The sequence below is a fragment of the Natator depressus genome, chromosome 7 (genome assembly GCF_965152275.1).
Source record: "Natator depressus isolate rNatDep1 chromosome 7, rNatDep2.hap1, whole genome shotgun sequence".
NCBI classification, from domain to species: domain Eukaryota; kingdom Metazoa; phylum Chordata; order Testudines; family Cheloniidae; genus Natator; species Natator depressus.
Window position 1 is genome coordinate 106946263 of NC_134240.1, and position 20574 is coordinate 106966836.

Here is a 20574-nt window from a genome sequence, read left to right on the forward strand (position 1 = left end):
AGAAATACCGAAGTTCTTTCACATGACTAGAATGAAATGGGATGTTTTTACTTTTTTTGTTTTGTTTTAGTATATACCACTATTCTCAAATAAGATGTTTTAATTAACAATCTTACCTGGCCAGTACCAACTTCAAAATACTCATAGTCAACGTTCACAGAAGAAACCAAGGCACCAACAGGAAGTTTTCTCTTCGACCGCTCATGCAGGCTATCAGATTCTGAAGTGGCAACAGAAGTAACTGCTTCTTTTGCTTTCTGTGCAGCTTCCTGAGTTTGCACTGCTTTTTTTTCTGCTAATGATTTTTTCTTTTCCTTTTGAAACAAAGTTATCAAAACCTGAAAAAGTCTATTGTTATGGCAACTTTTCTCGTCCCTATCTTGGGCTTTCAGATGTACCTTATGTATTTACAATTGGTCTGTTTCATATGCTGGAAGCACACACACCTCCCCGACCCCGTCCCACCCACCCTTTTTTTTTTTTTTGCCTCTTTCTACCAACCTTCCTTATGGAGCACTGTGGGAACCTGCACAGAGGATTCTAGGGCACAATTAGCATGAACACTTGCAGGCAGCCAAACAAAGTACCACTGCACAAAAACTCACAATATGTGCCATATTACCCAACGAAGCAAACACCACATTTTTTGATTCTTCTAGTTGATAACTGGTTGCCAAGTCACTGAATGTGTTAACATTTATTTTAAGTTTATGTTAAGAACAGTGACAGAAAGCAGATGAAAGCATTCCTCCATCCATCAATCTTCAAAACAAGTATTGTTTATAGCGTGAAATCAGTTCAATATTTGAACAAATGAGGCAGTTTTGTTCATTCTCTTTTAAAAAAAAGCACAGAAAGGGATTACTATGACAATATCAGCTTATAATAGGAAACCTGAGAGTCTAAGTTATAAAATGATTAAACTGCAGACCACCTCATTCTGTATTAAGTGCTGTAAGAACCGATATCGATACTGAGCCACCTAGAATTAGTTGGTGGTAGCAATCTAGAATATTATACTATCAATGGATTTTCACACTGATGACCGAAAGCTATTCTCAAGAGTTGAAAATCGACCATTTAAAGAAGGAAGTCATTTGGTATTGCTATTGAAAAAACAAACACTTTTTTCACAAGCACCAATTAAAACACAATCAGTAAATGAGGTTATATTTAGAACTAGTATAAAAAAACTGAACGGCAAACAACCAAAAAAGATACAAGCATTAATCAGGGGAGGGACTAGGGTAGAGAGAGAAACTTTCGCCTCTAAGTCATACATTCAAATCTAGCTCAGACCAATAGTGACCACAAGACACTATCTGACTGCAGTTCAGTGGCCTACATTAATTTGGTGGTTCAGTCCAGCTCCCAGTCAACAGAACAAAATCCTCCACCACAACTGGCAACAAGTTTGGCAATTTGAGCAAGGATAAAATTGGCAAAATGTGAAATATCCTTTCACCCTCCAAGTTAGGTATGAGGCATGTTGCAGAGATGCCATGAAGAAGTTATGCACTGCAGCTACCTCTACTGTGCTTCATTCTCTCTTTTTTCCATACAGTATTAAATTTTATCGTTGTAGAAGTAGTTAGGAAAGGTTTTTTTCCTATTAAATTCAGTTTTGCTTTCAATTCAAAATGCCAAACCACATTACCCTGGTGTAGACTCTACAGAAGCATGTCATGTGTGCGCAGTGTGGAGATCTACAAATATAATAAAATAGATTTTTATTGCTAATACACAGAAATCAGTTTTTAAAAAAATTCAATCACATTAACTTTTCCCCTTGTTAAAAAATTAGCACATTCCTAAGATGCTACAGATAAGATCTATAAATCTGGTATAATTAAAAAAAGATTATTTGGCATTTACTGGAAATTCTTCAGTGATTTCTTGCATTATTCTTTTGCTCATTGTTATTGCAGTTAGTGGGGGGAGGGAAGGAAAAATCAAAGATTCTGACAGAACCCACCTAAAAGGAAAAAGCAAGAACTTGTTTTTCCCCCAAAGGCTTTTAACTCATCGATCTATATATTAGATCTTTACTTGGACAAAAACTATAATTGTGCCTAATTTACTGAAATATAAACAGGCAAAACATTATTTAAAAATTAAGTTAGTCAGTTTAGTTTCTGATAGGAGGGTGCAATATTTACGTCTCTCTCAACATTTAGGGCTTATCTTTCCAAAAGGAGTTTCTTGTAGGGTTCTATCCTGTCAAACCTCCTGCTTAGCAGCCACACATGTATAGTAAGAGAGATGTTTTGAGCAGTAATACCAGCAGTTTGCTGTTGACATTTTTATTTCTACTTATCAAACTTACATTTTGAGTTTCCTTGGTTCTTCTAGTTCCTGAATGAATTAGGATCCTGCATGAAAGCTAGCTGGCTTAGGATCAAACCACACCACACAGGTGATAATAGCAGGCAGAGGGAAACACTTTGAACAGTTGACAGAGGCTGTGGCTATGCCTTCATTTGAGGGCACCCACACAACCTGAATGGTTCACTATCTCGGGATCTTAAAGCCTTTACAGATTCTGGATTTTCAGATAAAAGGTACAAAGCCTGCCACATCAACCATTGCAACTAGAACTGTTTGAAATTTTCAGAATTTTGAGTTTAACAACATTTAAAAAAAGATTATTTCAATTCAATTTCGGATGGAAAACTTGAAATTTTATGCATATTATATATAGAAGTATTGAAATCATTTGTGCCATTACATAACAGTAGAGAATGTTACGTATTAGTAGAAAAGCAAATAATGTTAAATACCACCAATATAAATGCATTATAAAACATTGCGCATTTACCTGTTTGGCTGCTCTGTCTTTTACAAAGTTGGCAATTTTCTTTCTTGGTCCAAGAGGTATACCCATTTCCTTCAGGTCATCAACTGTACACATCAGCTGGAAAAAAAACCCAAAAAATATATATAGTATTTCTTACCTAGTGACTTACTGAAAATATGGCTTAAAAATTAGTTAAGTAAACTCAAATAATGCAGATTAAGATTTACATGGAATTAAATAAAGATCAAAGAGGGTATAGGACAACAATAAATGTACATAACAGGAGACCAAACTACTTAATTGAAAGTGTTATGGATTCACATAATATTTAATCTTAAGTATACAATACATACAATTAAAGTTTCAATTTTTAAAAAAGCTATTTAGACTAAGCTCTAAAGCAAAAAAGATTGTCTGGCTCCCAATGTCAACTTAAACTGTTAGCTGTACCAGAGATTCCATATCAATTCTCTCCTTTTCAAATGTGTCAATATACTCTGAGACACTGAGCATTTCTAGAGCCTTCTGTAAGGTTGGAACTTCATCCTCCACATCAGGCTCACAGGGCTCCTCACTAGAAGGAGTAATCATGGGTGCCAAGGAGTTGGTATCCTCTGTCACCTTGAGAGAAGATTAAAGCAGCACAATGAGATTGACAGATAGAGTTAGAAGTTAACAGCAAGCTACAGTACACAAATATATGTTAAACCATATTTTTAAAATATCGGTAACATCTGAGCATTGTTAATCATCCTAGCCTAAGGGCTTTAAAGAAAGCAAATAGCAAATATCAACATCAAATTTTCGACTGGTGAGAATAGACTGAGCTTAAATGAAAGTATTTAAAGGGAGATGAAAGTGGCAATGAGGTTCCAGGAGTTTTGAATCTCCATGGTTTACACATCAAATGCCGTCTAAGATTTAAAAAAAAAAATCTACCTGTCCTCACTCTCAATCTGAGACCTGAGAACTAAAGTAAACGGACTCCTCCTCATGTATATCCATCATTACTCACAAAGTTGTTCAAGCCAGTATTTTACTTCTCTTTTGCAGACCGCTTTACCTCACTTTCCCTACTTGCTCAATGCCACAGAATCTGTAACAGAGCTAATGTTTAGAACTTAACAGTTTCTGGGTCCCAGCCCCATGCTTAAATCCACTAGACAGAACCTCCACAGACCTTTAAGTTTATGAGGTACAAGAAACCTCAAATATAGAGACTACAGAAACACAAACTTACTATTTTTAGATTGCATGTTTCCATTAGTCAATTAAAATTTACTATCACATCAGGTACTGTGTTAAACTGATAACAGTTCTGACAGCTTGAGAAACATCTCCAAAAAACCACCAGAGTGAATTCATCTCAAAATTCAGGTAAGCAAGTAATACCTGCTTTTCACGAACAACCACATCATTCACAAGTCCATTAGCAGCAGTGGGAGGGCCAGAGTTTCCTGATGAAGTCAAGTCTTTCTGGTTGGACAATATGTCAAATAAAATTAAGGCACCTGGAAATATAAATTGTTTTGAGTAAATATTCCAGTTTTCTTGATCCAAAATCTTAACAAATAGGACTTCTTGGTGATGGCAGTGGCTGTAGGTAGAGTGCAAGAAAGATTATTTATATAATTTTACAGAAAAAATAAAAAACAAAAAGAAACATATTTAGATATTACACTTATGTGAGAATTCCTAGAGTATAGGAAGTGCTTAAAGCTGGTTCACTTGAACAGCAATTACAATAGCCAACATCACCTTTACTCATTACCTCAGGCTATGGACTCTTCCTAGAGGCAGGATTAGAGAAGCAGAGCCCAGATAACACAGCCAGGAATTCATAGCTTCATAATACCCATAAGGAAGGCATAGTAGGATAGTATTATCCCCATTTTACAACTGGGGAAAGCAGGCACAGAAGATAAGTGACTAACCCATGGTCAGATGTCAAATTGCTTTTTTAAGACTAGACTAGAATCCAAGTCTTTTGACTCCCATCTCCATGCTCTAACCTCTAGATCGGGGTGGGCAAACTTTTTGGCCCGAGGGCCACATCAGGGTTGCAAAACTGTATGGAGGGCCAGGTAGGGAAGGCTGTGCCTCCCCAAACAGCCTGGCCCCCGCCCCCTCCCACCCTCTGACTGCCTCCCTCAGAACCCCCAACCCATCCAACCCTCCCGCTCCCTGTCCCCTGACCTCTCCCTCCCAGGACCCCCCGGCCCTAACCGCCCCCGACTCCCCCCCCCGGATCCCACTCCCTATCCAACCCCCCCTGCTCCATGTCCCCTGACCCCTATCCACACCCCCACCCACTGACAGGCCCCCTGGGACTCCCACACCTATCCAAACCCCCCGTTCCCCATCCCCTGACCACCACCCCCTCAGAACCCCCACCCAGCCAACCCCCTTGCTCCCCGCACCTTTACCATGCCGCTCAGAGCCGTAGGACTGGCAGCCACGTCGCCCAGCCACAGCCAGCCACACCGCTGCGCTGCCCAGAGCGCTGGTGGCACGGCAAGCTGAGGCTGCGGGGGAGCGGGAAACAGTAGGGGAGAGAGCTCAAGGGCCGGGCAGAACGGTCCCGCGGGCCGCATGTGGCCCGTGGGCCGGAGTTTGCCCACCTCTGCTCTAGGTCATAATGTCTCTTAAGAATTAAGTATTATAAACTGAGTATATTGACAATGTGCGTTAGGAGCCAACAACACTCTAGAAAACCATTATGGTCTATCAGGCCAGCTTTCCCCATGCTTAAACGCAGTTTACATTTTCCTCTCTCGAGCAATGCTATTTTGTTCCAGAAAGTAAACAGATATATTAGTAGATTACCTAAACTGTGCCCAGCAACAGAGACTCCTCCTTTGAAGTCTGGGTTGCGACTCATGAAAAGTGCATGTAGGCGGTTCATTTCCAGGCCTACTTTATCCACAATGGTCTGACAGTAGGTCGGGCTGTTGTAAAACAGTATATCAAGCAAGGTCTCATTGGTGAAGTGGCGCAGACGTCCAATGCTTGGCAAAGTGATTTTTTTAATATTCCTGGTGGTGCAAAAATTTTAAGATGTAGAATGATTATTTTAAAAGTCTTTATAAGAGCTTTGTAATTCCATTTTTCCATAGTTTTGAAGGTTTAACCATCTGGCAGTCAATTCAGATATCCTAACCATACCAGTCATGTTCTCCACACTCCTCAAACCAAAATAAAATGTTCTGGTCTTATCTCAAACTCATACATTAGTGCCAATACCTTCTCTTTAAATTGTCAGTGTACTTATTTCTATGTTAAGGAACTTATATGTCTCTCAATCTTTGGTGTCATGTCTAGGTTTAAGGAAAAACCTGTGATATTACTTCATTATAGTTTTTCTCCTGTTGCCAAGGATGTGGGGATGGGGAGAAATGACTGTGTATAAAAACAGGAGGTGAAGTACAGCCTGCACCAGAAAGGAAAGAGAGAGAGCACAGCAAACAGGGAGAGAAGAGACAATAAGAATGGGACTACACAGAGGGAGGCTACAAACGAAGGACAAGCAGTGACAAGAGGAGAGGTTAATATTTGAAAAGACAATACATATTAACCCTCTTTACTGCACTCAGCTGTAAAAATGATAAGTGAAATACCCATCAGGGAAATGGTTACCATATTTATGCATTATCTTCCCTCCTATTCATGATCACATAACATCTCTAATGACAACTAACAGAATTGCTTATGTGGAAAAGAAATGTCTGGAAAATATTAAATCTATTATCTTTTAATGAAGTCTAGCAACTGGAAATAAGGGAAGTCAGCACTATGTGATCATCCAGCTTGTTCTATCACCCACTGTTTAGAAACTTCTCAACTAAAACATTACAGAAGAATCATTCTATTTTTATCAGACCATGTTTATCTACCCTGCCTTTATGGCATATGGTAATTTCTCATTCATTTTCCTTAACTCTATAAAGTATTGTATTATGCAATTTGTATGACAGAGGCTGTGCATAGTGGTACCGTTCTGTATACAGACCTGTCTACACCTGTTGCATCCCCATGTAGAGAGCTATGCCAGTGAACCGGTAGGAATTCAACTCTGCTCACTTTAAGTTCCTCTAAAGACTTCTTAAAATGAGTCTGCAACAGTTTCAGAGACACAGTCCTAAAATCATCAACTGGGGGGGAGGGGAGGAAGTAATGGAAATCGGATATTAATGTTAATCAAAAAAAGTCTAACACAACATGATTTCTAATGTGTTTCTCAACTATACTAAACATTTTTAAAGTCCTCTTTCCCTATTTACTTTTTTTTTTTTTTTTTTTTTAAGAAGTTACAACATTTCACAAAAACTACTTATCTAGGTAGAAGAAAACTGTCAGGAAATAGTTAAATATCTAATTCAAAGTTGTATTTGGTGTATCCCCAAACAAAACCATATTTAGTTCCATGATCAAATATATTTTTGTGGGGGGTTTTTTTTTTTGTTTTGATTAGAATATATGGAATATAAATGTATTAGGCAAAAGTCTTACCCTAAATGTTTAAGTTGTTTCAATAGTCGTACAGGAACTTATAAAAATATGAGTTCAGTGTTGAGGGACTCATAGCAATGGCTAAAATTATGAAGAACCGTTTTGAGAAAAAAATAATACTCTTTTCCATTTTTGGCTTCTTTCTCAAAATAAGGAAATATTTGCAGTTCTTAAATTAACACATTGTTCAAATAACATTTCAAAAACAATATAAAAACTGTCTACACCGCATTAAAGAATTCAATTAATGACGAGAACTATAACCCAAGTTTAAATACTTGGGAATAAAGCTATGATTAAAGACTTACCACATTCAACAATGCTTCTAAATCGTAAATCACACACAGGACCTATGCCATGAACCATGAACACTAAATGGTCTATTTGAGACATCTCCCCTATAAAAAGCAAAAGAACAAGCAGTATTAGTATCTGATTATGTTCACAGTGATGCAGTTTGGTCATGTAGTTTTATATAACAAGTATTTAGGGGGTTAGGACAGGACAGTAATAATGTGGCCCAGGATACAATTTCACCTACAAATTTTCTTTTATAATTAAGAAAATCCATTTCTTGCCACCCCTCCAATTTTACTTAACTTTTCCTGTCTTTATTATTTACTACCATGCCGGTGTCATTCCACATGCAAGAAAATGTGGAATTATATGGTGTGTGTGTGTGTGTGTGTGTGTGTGTGTGTGTGTATATATACACACACACACACACACACACACGCCTCAGAGCCTGCCCGTCTATGGAAATACAGTGGACGTTCAAAGAAGGGCATTCTTAAAAGCAATTCAAGCACCTCAAACTGACGACCATGTTGGGTCTTTTGTTCTAATGTGAAGGAAAAGTTGTAGTCCCAGCCAAAGCAGTCTAAGATTTATATAATTAGCACAACACTACCATCAGCCAGATTATATTCTCACACAGTTTTCTGCTAATAGATGAAGACAAAGTACTGTTAATTTTCAAAACTTTTCCGAATTATGGGATGGAGTAGCTTAAAAATCAAAAAGGCAGATCTAGGAAGCCGATTTAACTGTGAAAATGGAAGATTTATTTGTAGGCAAGGAGCAACTGACTGACCCTTACAAAAGCAAACAAATGTTCTCCAATAATATGCAATGATGGTTGCACTGGTAACACTTGCTTTCCTCTTGGTTATAAAAATGGCACTCTCCTGGAAACACTGTCTGCTTGACAAATATATTGGGGCAGAGAGCGATTGTTTTGTAAATCAGATTGATCAAAGCTTTGCAAACTACAGGCAAAAAAGGGACTCAGGAGAACTCTCCCACTGCAGTCCACATGTGCCCTGTCACATACCATCAGGAATTTCATCATGATCATCATCAATGCCACGCTTTACCACCCTTGGCCTTGTCTGACCATCTTGTGTGGTCCCCCATTCATCTGGTACTGCAGAAGGTTGGAATTGAACTATAACCTGAAAAGAAATATATCGTCTAACTTTAAACAAGGAAAATTCATTTTCTAGTCTGTTTACCTGAAAATTCTGGCCTTGGAATGTATGAAGGTACTGTATGTTTTAATATACCTCTTCTCATTCACTAAATGTATCTCTTGTGACTGACTCCAATACATTGTCTGCTCTTAGCTACTATTATTCCTATGCTTTATCGGGTGAGTGGCTAGCCGACTAAAACTAAACTCAAACAAGACTTAAGTAATTCTTGTTGGTTTGGGGGAAGTAACTAGACAAAATAACCTTTGCCAGGTTGTCTTCCATAACTGGGGGAAGCTGGCCTGCTGATTGATTCAGGTTTGCAATGCCCAAGAGTACCTTTTTACTTCGTCATGCCCACACTTGGTTAGCAGGTCAGATATTTTTCTGCCATGAGACGGACCTCACTACAGTTACTTACAATAAATCATTCTCAAAGTGACAACATTATGATACACTTTTTCACGTGGGGCAATATCTTAAGTCAATTCAGAAACCTCAGATGGTACAGAATTCAGCCATCTGCCTACTTACCTGAATTTTCAGCAACAAGCATGTTACACCTGTATTCCACAATCTACATCGGTTTGGTGAAATTTAAGGTACAGGTTTTAAACTAAACAGCCCGTAATGGTTTGAGTACTGCCTGCCTGAAAGATTTACTAGCTGAAACATCATAGCTTGTGCTATATGCAGTGTTGTAGCTGTGTTGGTCCCAGGTTATTAGAGAGACAAGGTGGGTGTGATAATATCTTTTATTGGACCAACTTCTGCTGGTGAGAGAGATAAGCTTTCAAGTTCACACAGAGCTCTTCTTCTACTTGTGTTATGCAGGAGTTCAAAGTATATGACGAGAGTGGTCCCTTCTGGCCTTAAAATCTTTTGCATATTTCCTGACATGATACCACAATAGCCAAGGTCAGCTGAGCTGACAATCCCTCATTTAACAACTAAGGAGCTGCAGGCAGGTATTCACAGCAAAAGGCCTTTGACTTTAAAAGTTGTCCCACCTCCCCAGTGGCCTAAGAACACCCAAGTGTATCGACTTTGTGGTTACATTGCAAAATCTCTCAGGTTTTAGAAGAGAGGATGATTTTTATTATTTCTGATAGGCTGTTAGGGTAAGGAGAGTTTATAAACATTATTTTTAACATACACATACCCAGAGCAATGGATAAGTGCATTTTTAAAACTCCACGTAAGGCTAAGTTTGCATTCAAGTTATGCTTTAGTTTTACACAAAAGCATACTCAACTCCATGCTACACTGCAAAGACCTAAAAACCAGATAATTAGCATTACCTTAGGATTATGCATAACAATTGTTTCCCCATTTGGAAATTCAAGTCGCCGGTGCCACTGATTCGCAGTTACAGCTTTTTTATATTCTGCCTGCAACAATAGACAAGTTATGTAAAACCAGTATGTCTTTTTAGACTAACTACATGTAACATGCCAAGTCAAAAGTTAGGGCTTGTCTACATGATGCACTAGGGCACTCCAGCTGGGGTGTATATTCTCATGTGCACCAGTGTGTCACACGTGAACTGGCCGTGTGAACCCTGCTGGCATGCACTAAAAGTTCCCCAGTGCTCGGTGATGTAATCCTGTTTCAAACAGTATTATGTCACTGTGCACTAGGAAACTTTTAGTGCATGATATGCTGGTGCACCACCAGAATCTACAACCTAGTTGGTGTGCACTAATGCAGTATTTCTCAGTGACCGGTCTGTGGACTGGCGCCCATTCCTGAGATCTCCCTGACACAGTTTAGGAAAGCACAAAGGTGGTCCCTGGTATCAAAAAGGTTGAGAAACGCTGCACTAATGCACCAGGTTGACAAGCTTTCAGAATATGCTAGGACACTACTTGCATAATTTTATTTACAGTAGGGAAAATGATAGGGATATACAGCAATATAATGTGACTCAAGTTATAATCTGGCAAACTGCATAAATATATTTTAGGCCAACAGCACAAGGGGCCAGAAGTGAGTCTTAAAGCATCTTACAAAGCCCCACTTTCTGAATTAGAAAACACTAATTTAGCCCCTTTCTCTAATACAACTTCAAGCAGGTGTAAAAGCTTTTCTAGAAGAGAGGTAATAGATTAGAATTATTAGGTTAAGTTCTTAGTTATGCTCGCTTAAAAGTAATACTGACCTCTAGTTTCTCACTGAAGTCCTCAGTATAAGGAATAAACCTGCTATCTTTGTCTCCCTTATAAAACCATGTACATCGTCTGACTTCAGATGGCTCTTCTTCCCAATATACAGCTTTTCTTAGTCTGTCATACAGGTAAACATCATAGCGCCCCCCATCAGTGCTCAAAACCACGCTCTCAGGATCAGGTTGGACTAGAATACAAAATTCATGCTTTGTTACAACAGTAACTTGTGCTTTCCTCTTTTAAAGCTGTGAAATTAATGTCAGTCAGGATGCTAATCAACCAATTAAAACAGTAACCTACGCTGTTTTGAACTCCGTTCAAAACCCCTGCCTTTATCTCTTTCCTTATAATGTATGTACTTTTCCACACTTTTAGATAAAGGAGTGAAAACATTTTCAGGAGTGACAGCTTGGAGGTACTTATTTTTTCTGTTGAACAAAGGTTGTTAGTGAAAATGGGAAAAGACCTATTTGGACATACTGTGGTGTGCCACTTTCTGCAGTTACTCCACTTCATTCCATTATGAAATGCAGTAGGCTGAGAGCAAAGTAAAATATGCTACTATCCTGATCTATGAAGTGAAGTGCCTCAAAGATAAGGATTCTAGTCAGTTTCAGATGCCTGCTGGTACACTGAAGTGAGTGGAGTCTGTGGAAAAGCACAGAACCACAGGATGGACAGAACAGGAAAATGAAAACAGACCACAAAAGGAAGTAGGGCAAACAGGAGGAGAAATAATATGAAAACTTGGAAGGCATCAGAACAACAGTGAACAGGCAAGTTCCTCAATCAACAGTCAAGTAGCTGACAGAAATTTTCTCTACATATTGTATAACAATACTAATTCTGTATCCACCTCTCAGATTCAATTACCTTTCTTACTGTAGAGTGCAACAAATGGAGCCCTGAAAGTTTACTCTCACCGCTTGATTATGTTCAACAGATCTCATTCCACTCAGTAGTATTTTGCAAAACCACCACCCCATTCCACCCTAATCTACACCCACACATACCTAGAATCAGCTAATAACTTCCATTTTTTCATTAATAACCATCCAATAAAGTTGGGCCATCAGTCTGTAAAGGCTAAGATATCAAGATAAGTAAATCCATTTGAAATCACACCCTTCTAGGATTGCTACTTTCTAATGGAAAGGTCTTTAGTGCCAGTGGAATGTTTTGCCATATTTCCCATTATAACTTTGTTTCGATCAGATCCTTGAAAATAACTTCTTATAAACTTGACCGACTTCTTATGTCCAATTACTGGCAAAAATAAATGAGAGAGACATGGCTGTCAAGGCGGACAGGGTTAATCATTAGACCAACCATCTCTTTTCTGAAAGACCAATATGTACTCTGCTCTATCATCTTCAACCCCCAAAATTGACATTTTGCCCACTCACAAGAATGAAGATGTAAGGCAGAGATAAGAAAAAAATATAGTGCATACAATCACAGAGAAATGCAGCACAGTGAGTTTGTTATTGTGGGATGGTTACATACATATTAGACCTGTAAGCCTCAATAGTAATGATGCCAAGTAGCAGACTTCCAACCTAGTAAACCTCTGGATTAGTAAAAAAGATTCGTTCAAATTTATCTTCTCAGTATAAGCCAACACCCAACATTCTCACAGCATTTCTTCTTCATCTTTATAAATGAACCACAGAACTCTAGCATCTACCTTCACATTCAATGGCAAGCAGCCACAATCTAAGAATAAGATGTAAAGAAAGTTTCACTGCTTACCAGAGTTATAAACTTCTTCTAGTGTTACAGAATCTAGAATGCTGAATGGCATCCATATTTGTTTGTATTCCACCTCCTTGCAGTAAAACCAGTGGGGCTGAACTGGTTCATATTGGTTCTGTAGCAAAACAGGTGGTGCCTGCACCAGTGGACCTGCAGGTCTGGGGGCTTGCAGTGGTTGTGATGGTGATGGCAGTGGCGGCTGTGAATGAGGAAACTGAAAATACACTAGATTTATTACAGATGATTCAAGTATCTCAGTCTCAAATTATGTTTATTGCGTATATTTTATCTCTCATTTAGGAGGTTATTCTCACTCGTCATTCTCATATGCTCCCCTCTTTCTAAAAGATTAACTTTTTGGCATACAACTTTTACAGGATGTCCACCTGATGGTGTTTTAAAAATCCATATTATTTCAAGTTAAAGATCTGACTTTTTCTCTTCTCAGAAAAAGTAATCAACTAAAACTGCTAAAGTTTCAAATTTGTTATGGCCTAAGTGCTTTCCTTCATTTGAAAAAAAATGTTTTAAAATAAATGTTTGAAGTTTGAAAATTCAGGCTCAGCATGTTTATCTTACATGTCTTTCCTACCAGCACCAAACACATATCTATACGCTGTTAGCTGCTCACTTAAACATGGATCCACCAATGCAAGTGTTCACAGCTAACTTCAGTGAATGGTTTGTACTTGTTGGGTTCAAAGAACACACAATCTGTGGCCCCAGTCCTGCAAATGAATCTGGACAAGTGGATCCTTACCCAGTGACTCAGAATATTTAAGATCTGATTCTGAGAAGCACTGTGGCTAAACTCAGTTTAGATTTCATAGGAGTTGTGGATGCTGATGACCTCTCAGGATCAGGCCCAAACTGCAAAAAGGGAGTTTTTCCCATTGCCATCAAGGGGACCAAAGATTTCGACCTCATGTTAATGTGAGAAAAGGTGGCAAGTTCAAGCACTCAGAAAGTCAAAATATTTCAAATTCCAAAAGCTAAGGTTGTTCAGGCATCATTAACTTGGAAATGTTATATATACTCATAGACACATACCTTTCTATTCCTCTTTCCCTAGTGAGCAACAGAGGCAGGAAAATTTGTGTAAGAAGATATGTTTAACCTAACATCCCTTTAAAACTGAAATCATTCTGACTACCAGCTTGTCCTCCAAAACCAACGGATTGTTAAAAACACTATCTTGAGAATCACAAGAGCTAGAAACTAATTCTTTTCACCATATGAAACCCAGGAATTCAGGATTTTATCTGTTACACAGTCTAGCCGCTAAAATCATGTGGCTTTAAAGATGTCATTTAGTATAAAGTAAACTTTCCCAAAGTACTGGTCCTAGATCAGTGAAGACATTTTTATATTAGAGGTCAAAAGGACTCAAGATTCTCTTACTCTGTTAAAGGGCAACATGAAGCAGAAATAAAACAGAGAAAATTAAGACTATGGTTAGGGAAAAATATAATTAAAATAGAACAATCTGAAATAATTCTATATTAACACCAAGAAATCAAAGATCATTCGCATACCGGTGACAATGATCCTGGAGGTGTCTGATACATGTGGATAGGTGGTACAGAGGGTGGTGGCTGGGCAAGCTGGCTTGGTGTCTGAATCTGCTGCAGCTGCGGTGGAGTTATGTAAGGATTAGCTCTACTGCTTAAGGTGGTATGGCGATATGGGTTATATCCTTGTTGCGGTGCTCCATGGGGAGGAGTAGAAAAGTTTGCAAGTGGGGGACAACTCTCTGGAGGAGTCTGATAGGCACTGATTCCCACGAGGGAAGTAGGTGGTGCACTATAAGATGGTTGTGACTTCGGAACACTTGCCAAAAAAGCATTCTGCCCCTCTTGTGATCCAGGCAAGAGTGGGAGAGAAGTTAGACCCTTGGAGAAGGTTGATGGCCCAACAGGTGGTGTCACTGTTGTTAAGGGTGGCTGCCCTATGCTTCCAAAAGGATCACTGCTACTAGGTACCTGGGAGAAATAGCTAAAAGTCTGTGGTGGATTAGGAGTAGCAGAAGTCTGGCCCAAGAAGCTGTCCTCTTCTCCAACATCTGTGGAATCATCTGCATTGAAACACAGAGCAATGGTTAATGGAGCTCTTCTAAGGAATTTTATCATTTGCTCTACAGTCTGAAACTGTTCTATAATAGTATAAACTATGTCCAATATTTTGCTTATCTTAAGTGTTTTGGCACAATTTAGGCCCCAAATTCATGAAGGTTAAACAAGCTATGCACTAGAAGGTAGTAAGTCTCCAAAAACATTTGAATAATTTTATAGTCCATTTTAGAAACACAGACAAAGCAATCTGAGTTAATTAAAAATCCTAGATTGTTAGCCTTAGATCTGAATTCCTCTTATTTACAACATGCTTATCATACCAACCCAGGTGTACTTGCATAATACAAAAAAATTTAATCAAGTAGTAAATAAAAGTTACATTATAAGTACTTCACTCCCTTTTATTTTCCTCCACCTGCAAAAAGAGGATCATTCCACCTCCTAAGAAAAAGCCAGTATAAACAGATGTGCATGGAAGGAGAACTTACTCTGACTCTATTGTATTCCAGTGGGAAGCAAGTTCCAGAGTACATGAACATTTTGGAGCAGCTTGGCAAAAGCTCCCCCTACCCTTCCCACAAGTCAGCAACATAACTTTGAGATAAGTTTCTAAACAATTAGTGACATGGTTGGCTCTAAATATGTTTAGTGTCCACAGCACAACATGGTTTATATTCGATTAATGGAAGTTGCTGCTAACTGCATGATGCTCCTACCAATGTCCAATTGTTTTCCTGCAGCCAGGTCATAGCATTTATTTCATTACATTAGACAAGTTGCTTAACAAGTTGCTTGTATAACTGATTGGCTAGTCCTCCATCCTCCGAGCTTTCAACATAATGTTGATGGTGTTGCTTGGCCTCTGTGCACACAACCCATACTTTCCCATAAAGCATGGATGCAAACTTGGTTAGGTAGTTAAGTAGCTGTGGACATGGAAACGAGGTCAATGTAGGGCAGTCTTGTGAAACATTATGGCACTGATACAATTCAGCCATAATGAGCATGCCACAGCCTCATTACAAAAAGAACTGTAACACTACTGTAGTCATAGCCTAATCTGGGGGGTGATGAACTCAATCCACCCAGTTTCCAAATTTTCTTTCGAGTAGCACTACAGTTCAGAAAATTACTTCCACCATTATTCATTACTCTGCTGCAGACTTTGATTGCCTCTTACTGATTTTTGGAAAGGGCAAGGCTGCTAAACCCACCAAAGCAACTTTATATGTGTGGTTCTCTTCTGAAATGCTACACACACTTTTTTTTTTTTTTTAAATACCCTTTACTTCATTGGCTATAGGGAGCAACCCCATTGATGGTAGCTCCTTAGCTGTTTGCACACTTTCCCTGATTTCTTTAGCACATATTATATAAGTTGGTGTCTTATACTTTGGATTTTGGACTCATAGCCTGCAACTAAAAGGACTCAGAATCTAAACTTCCTATTCCAATAAAAATCCAGACCTTTCCTTTTCTGAGTTTCCATAGAAAAATGTTCGGTTATTTTAAAAGAAGAAGGTCCATGCATCAGATATGTCCTTTGCCACTGAGATATGGCAATGTACTACACTGACCCTTGGACTAAGCTATGCAATAGCTAAGGAAGGTGAGAGAAACCTTAGATTTTGAAAAGCCTTTAAAGTAACAGTACAATAATACTAAGAGATGAAGCTGGACACCATTCTGCAGGGTATATTTGTTGGAGAGCGCTGTGGAAGAAAGAAGAGACACAAACATGCAGGTGAGTATTTGTTAATAGAGAAGCCTTAGCAGAGAAGTGAGCAACATAAGAAACAAGAAGAGAGGAGGTAAAAAGGGGCAAAACAAGGGACACTTTTGCTATCTGATTTCCTGTACGCTAGGCTGGCAGTTTTGAAGAAGCCCCTCTGCCTGAACTTGGCGTGATACTGGCGTGACAGGCTTTAAAAGCAGAAGAATGATCATTCCAACACCCCACCAGATCTTTAGATTTTTCCCATTTTCCAGCTGATCATTGTCAGCATCCTGGCAGCCTCTCATTGGGAACAGGGCCTCCATGCACTCTGCTTTGTGCAAGTACCCACTCGTATTACCTCCACTCTGTTTCTGTGGTCCTTTTGGTCCAAAGGCAGGTTGTTGTTTTTTCAAGAATGATCCACCAAGGATTTGCCCCATCTTAACCAACATCAACACTAAATAGGGTGTGTCTCAATTGGAAGGCTGAGAATCATCACATAATCAGGAGATAAATATGAACATGCCTCAGATAGATAAAACTTCTAAGACAAGTAAGTAAGTATATGAAAGAACCCACAGTGAAAGACCACAGGAACCACAATACCGGATCAGGGCAGTGGTCCACCTATTCAAGTATCTTATCTCTGACAGTGTCCAATACCAGTTGATTCTGAGGAAAGAACAAGGAACCTCACAGTAGCCAGTTAGAAAATAAAGTATAACTGTGAAATTTTGCCTCTAACTTCCTTATCTGGGAAAAGCTCCCAACAGCATCCCAACTCCCTGCCAGCTACAAACAGAATAATTAATTTAGTTCCCTTCTCCTTCACTGTGTGGCACTGACCTTTAACCCAAGGCCACCTTTTTCCTTATTGGTAGGGTTTCAAGATCAAGTCCAAAAGTAGCATTTAGGGACATTCCCTTAGAACAGGCCACGCCAGAAATTCATTCTGTCCCCTGCCTTAAATACAAATCCTGAAGGGGTCCCATCTAACAAGTTAGTGAGTACAAAACTCACCAGTAAAAGTCATTTAGCAAGTGACTGCATTTGCATAAAGTCTAAGCCATCAGGTTTTACGTGGGAGTTTGAGAAGATGGGAAGCAAAATCTCTTCACCCCCCACACCCAAACACAGAGACAGAATGCAGGTCTGTAGTCTCTCCATCCCATCAGCGCAGTGCAGTGAGGGCCCCAGTTCTGTTTAAACCCTCTATGCAAGACTGGTGCAGAAATTAGCTGTATGGTACAAAGGGAGTACAGGAGCCCCACTCTGGGCAGCCCCAGCAGAGGGCTTAAGTGGCATGGAACCTTGCACTGGTCCTCTGCATCATGCGAGTTTCACCTGCAGCGAGTACATAATAACTTGGACACTGAAAACAATTATAAATCAAAGGCCAGACCCTTGTCCTTCATAGCTGCTGCTTTGCAATGCTCCAGCAACACAAAACAGAGGAATTACCAGACACCTCAGAGCCAGCTTAGCTAGCCCTCACGTGCTTGGAGAACGTCTAGGGCATGGTCTCAGCATCGTTGCACGTCAGCAATCCCTGGCATGTAGAACAGCCCCTTGAAGGCTGTTAGCAGCCAACACAATTTAGAGAAACAATGAGACTGTTCTAAGTTACACTGGGAGCTAAAAATGACCCCACAGGCTGTGAGGAAAAATCATTCCATAAAGCCACTTTTGCTCATGCTCCACTGAACCATAGACAAGAATGCAGCTCAGATATCGATAGCTGTTTGCAACCTCTAACAACATAGATCAATTTGCAGCCAAGAAAGGTCACAATACAATAGAGCACTGAGGAAGAGGAGAGGAATCCACTGATAATCCAAAGAGAAAGAAGACTGGTTCTCAAAGGCAGCTGCCCTAATAACTTTTTTTAAAATACTACATGCTAACACAAACAATTGCCATCACTAAGGTAGGCTATACTGAAATGAGTTTCTTCCCCTCATAAAAGAGTGACATTATGTCTTGTGGTTCCAGTCTACTTCATCTACATTTGTGAGTTTCTCTCACCTTTGGCCATTATATTATGCACTTCCAAAATGGAATTAAAAACCAACCAAGTATGTGAACCACTATGTGGTGAAGGCCAAACTGCATTTTTAATTAAGGCGTAGGGCACAAAGTTATGCTTATATACTACTCTCAAACCATAAAACAATACCCACTTATGCCAAATGAAGTTTACCAAAAGATACAGGCCCTTAGTTACTAAAACTAACCATTACATTTAGCATCACTAAATCTCAGTGGAAAAAGTGGTGCAGGGCACCTTCAGGTATGCCTTTCAATTCTTTCCATCCTCTTCTCCTCTGTTTTTCATCTCTTCTGCCTGAATTTGTGCGTCTGTCTCCTTTGTCATTATGCTGTAACTCTTGAATTTTTATCCCTGTTTGTTAGCAAAGAAGTGAACTTGAAAAATTCAATCCACGAGTTTCCCAGTAACTAGTACAAATTAGAAAGTTTTGCCTGTAATTTCCTGTTTTCCTCGAGCACTTTACAAGCATTGTCAATGAAGTGACACATTTCAGTATATTAATTTCCAATACAGCCAAAAGGAACCAGGAACTCAACTATGATTACCAAGATAAGCACTATTTATGTGCAGTCTGTAGACGTGTAACTTTGTCTTTGAAAACTCCCATAACTGCTACATTTTTTATCTCTAGGTTATATTTTTAATTCCTTATCACAGGGGTGGGCAAATTTTTGGCCCAAGGGCCACATCGGGGAATAGAAATTGTACGGCGGGCCATGAATGTTCATGAAATTGGGGTTGGGGTGCAGGCTCTGGGGTGGGGCTGGGGATGAGGCGTTTGGGGTTTAGGAGGGTGCTCTGGGCTGGGACCAAGGGGTTCAGAGGGCGGGAGGAGGATCAGAGCTTGAGTAGGGGTGCGGGAAGGGGTGCAGGTTCCAGCTGGGGGTGCAGGCTCGGGGGTGGGGCTGGGGATGAGGCGTTTGGGATGTAGGAGGGTGCTCTGGGCTGGGACCGAGGGGTTTGGAGAGCAGGAGGGGGATCAGGGCTGGGGTAGGGGCATGGGGAGAGGCTCAGAGGTGCAGGCTCTGTGCAGCACTTACCTCAAGCGTGGTGTGGCCCCAGACCCAGTCCAGAGCGGGGCTAAGCCGTGTGGTGCGGCTCACGGGCCGGCTTAAACCTTGGCCTGCTAAACCCAGAGTTGTGAGTTCAATCCTTGAGGGGGCCATTTAGGGATCGGGGCTAAAATTGGGGATTGCTCCTGCTTTGAGCAGGGGGTTGGACTAGATGATCTCCTGAGGTCCCTTCCAACCCTGATATTCTATGATTCTATGAAAACAGCTTGCAGGCCATAGTTTGCCCATCCCTGCCTTATCACATGTAAAATATAGACTATTATGAACTATAATAATTACGGATATGGGAGAAAAAAGACAAGACATTTCAAACTTTTTACCAAATACCTACAAGTAAAACACCCGACTCTTATTCCTTCCAAACAGCGCTGTATAGGAGACCTAACATGTCTTTCTATGAAAGACAAAAAAAAAGTTCCTGATGACAGGTTTTGGGGGCTTTTTAAGCAAAAAATTGTTTTCATTTAGCTTTACTAAACACTAAATTGGAGTATAAAGACAGGCTGGTATTTTGTATAATATGCAAATAATATGTTAAAAGAAAAAGGGACTGAGCACAGGTTCAATCTTGTTCACATATTTTATATAAAACTATACTTCATATTAACTACTCGTTTCCTTTTCATTTGCAGCCTTCACCATTTAACAGGAGTCACGGTCACATCCTCAACCAAGGCCATCTGCTCAGCAATAGTAAAAGAACTGCCCCATCTTGGGATCTTGTTGAACTCATCTCTGCTCCCAATGATGACACAGATTCTTTTATCTGCAGCTGGCCAAGAAACTTCAGTAGAATCCCTATTTACAAACTAATTGAAGACTTCATAAAATTTAACATCTCAGAATTACAGCAGGCACAGTTTATAAGTTGCAGTAAGACACACTGCATTGGTTTCTTCTTGTCCTCCATACCACCACCAAGTTATTTCCAATGCATCAAAGGCAATGGAATATAGAGAGA

The 20574-nt window shown here is 39.7% G+C and overlaps 1 protein-coding gene across 1 annotated transcript in view; it reads right to left on the reverse strand.

The window, feature by feature from the left end:
• The window catches only part of SEC23IP (SEC23 interacting protein), a 38939-nt gene that overhangs the window by 14123 nt on the left and 4242 nt on the right, over positions 1-20574 (reverse strand). The window contains exons 2-13 of the mRNA XM_074959240.1: positions 14237-14775; positions 12699-12915; positions 10940-11133; positions 10080-10169; positions 8640-8760; positions 7615-7704; positions 6807-6948; positions 5624-5832; positions 4190-4308; positions 3248-3418; positions 2819-2914; positions 117-314 (exon numbers count right to left, since the gene is read on the reverse strand). Of these exons, the coding sequence (XP_074815341.1) occupies positions 117-314; positions 2819-2914; positions 3248-3418; positions 4190-4308; positions 5624-5832; positions 6807-6948; positions 7615-7704; positions 8640-8760; positions 10080-10169; positions 10940-11133; positions 12699-12915; positions 14237-14775 (2186 nt within the window). The remainder of the gene's footprint in view (positions 1-116; positions 315-2818; positions 2915-3247; positions 3419-4189; positions 4309-5623; positions 5833-6806; positions 6949-7614; positions 7705-8639; positions 8761-10079; positions 10170-10939; positions 11134-12698; positions 12916-14236; positions 14776-20574) is intronic.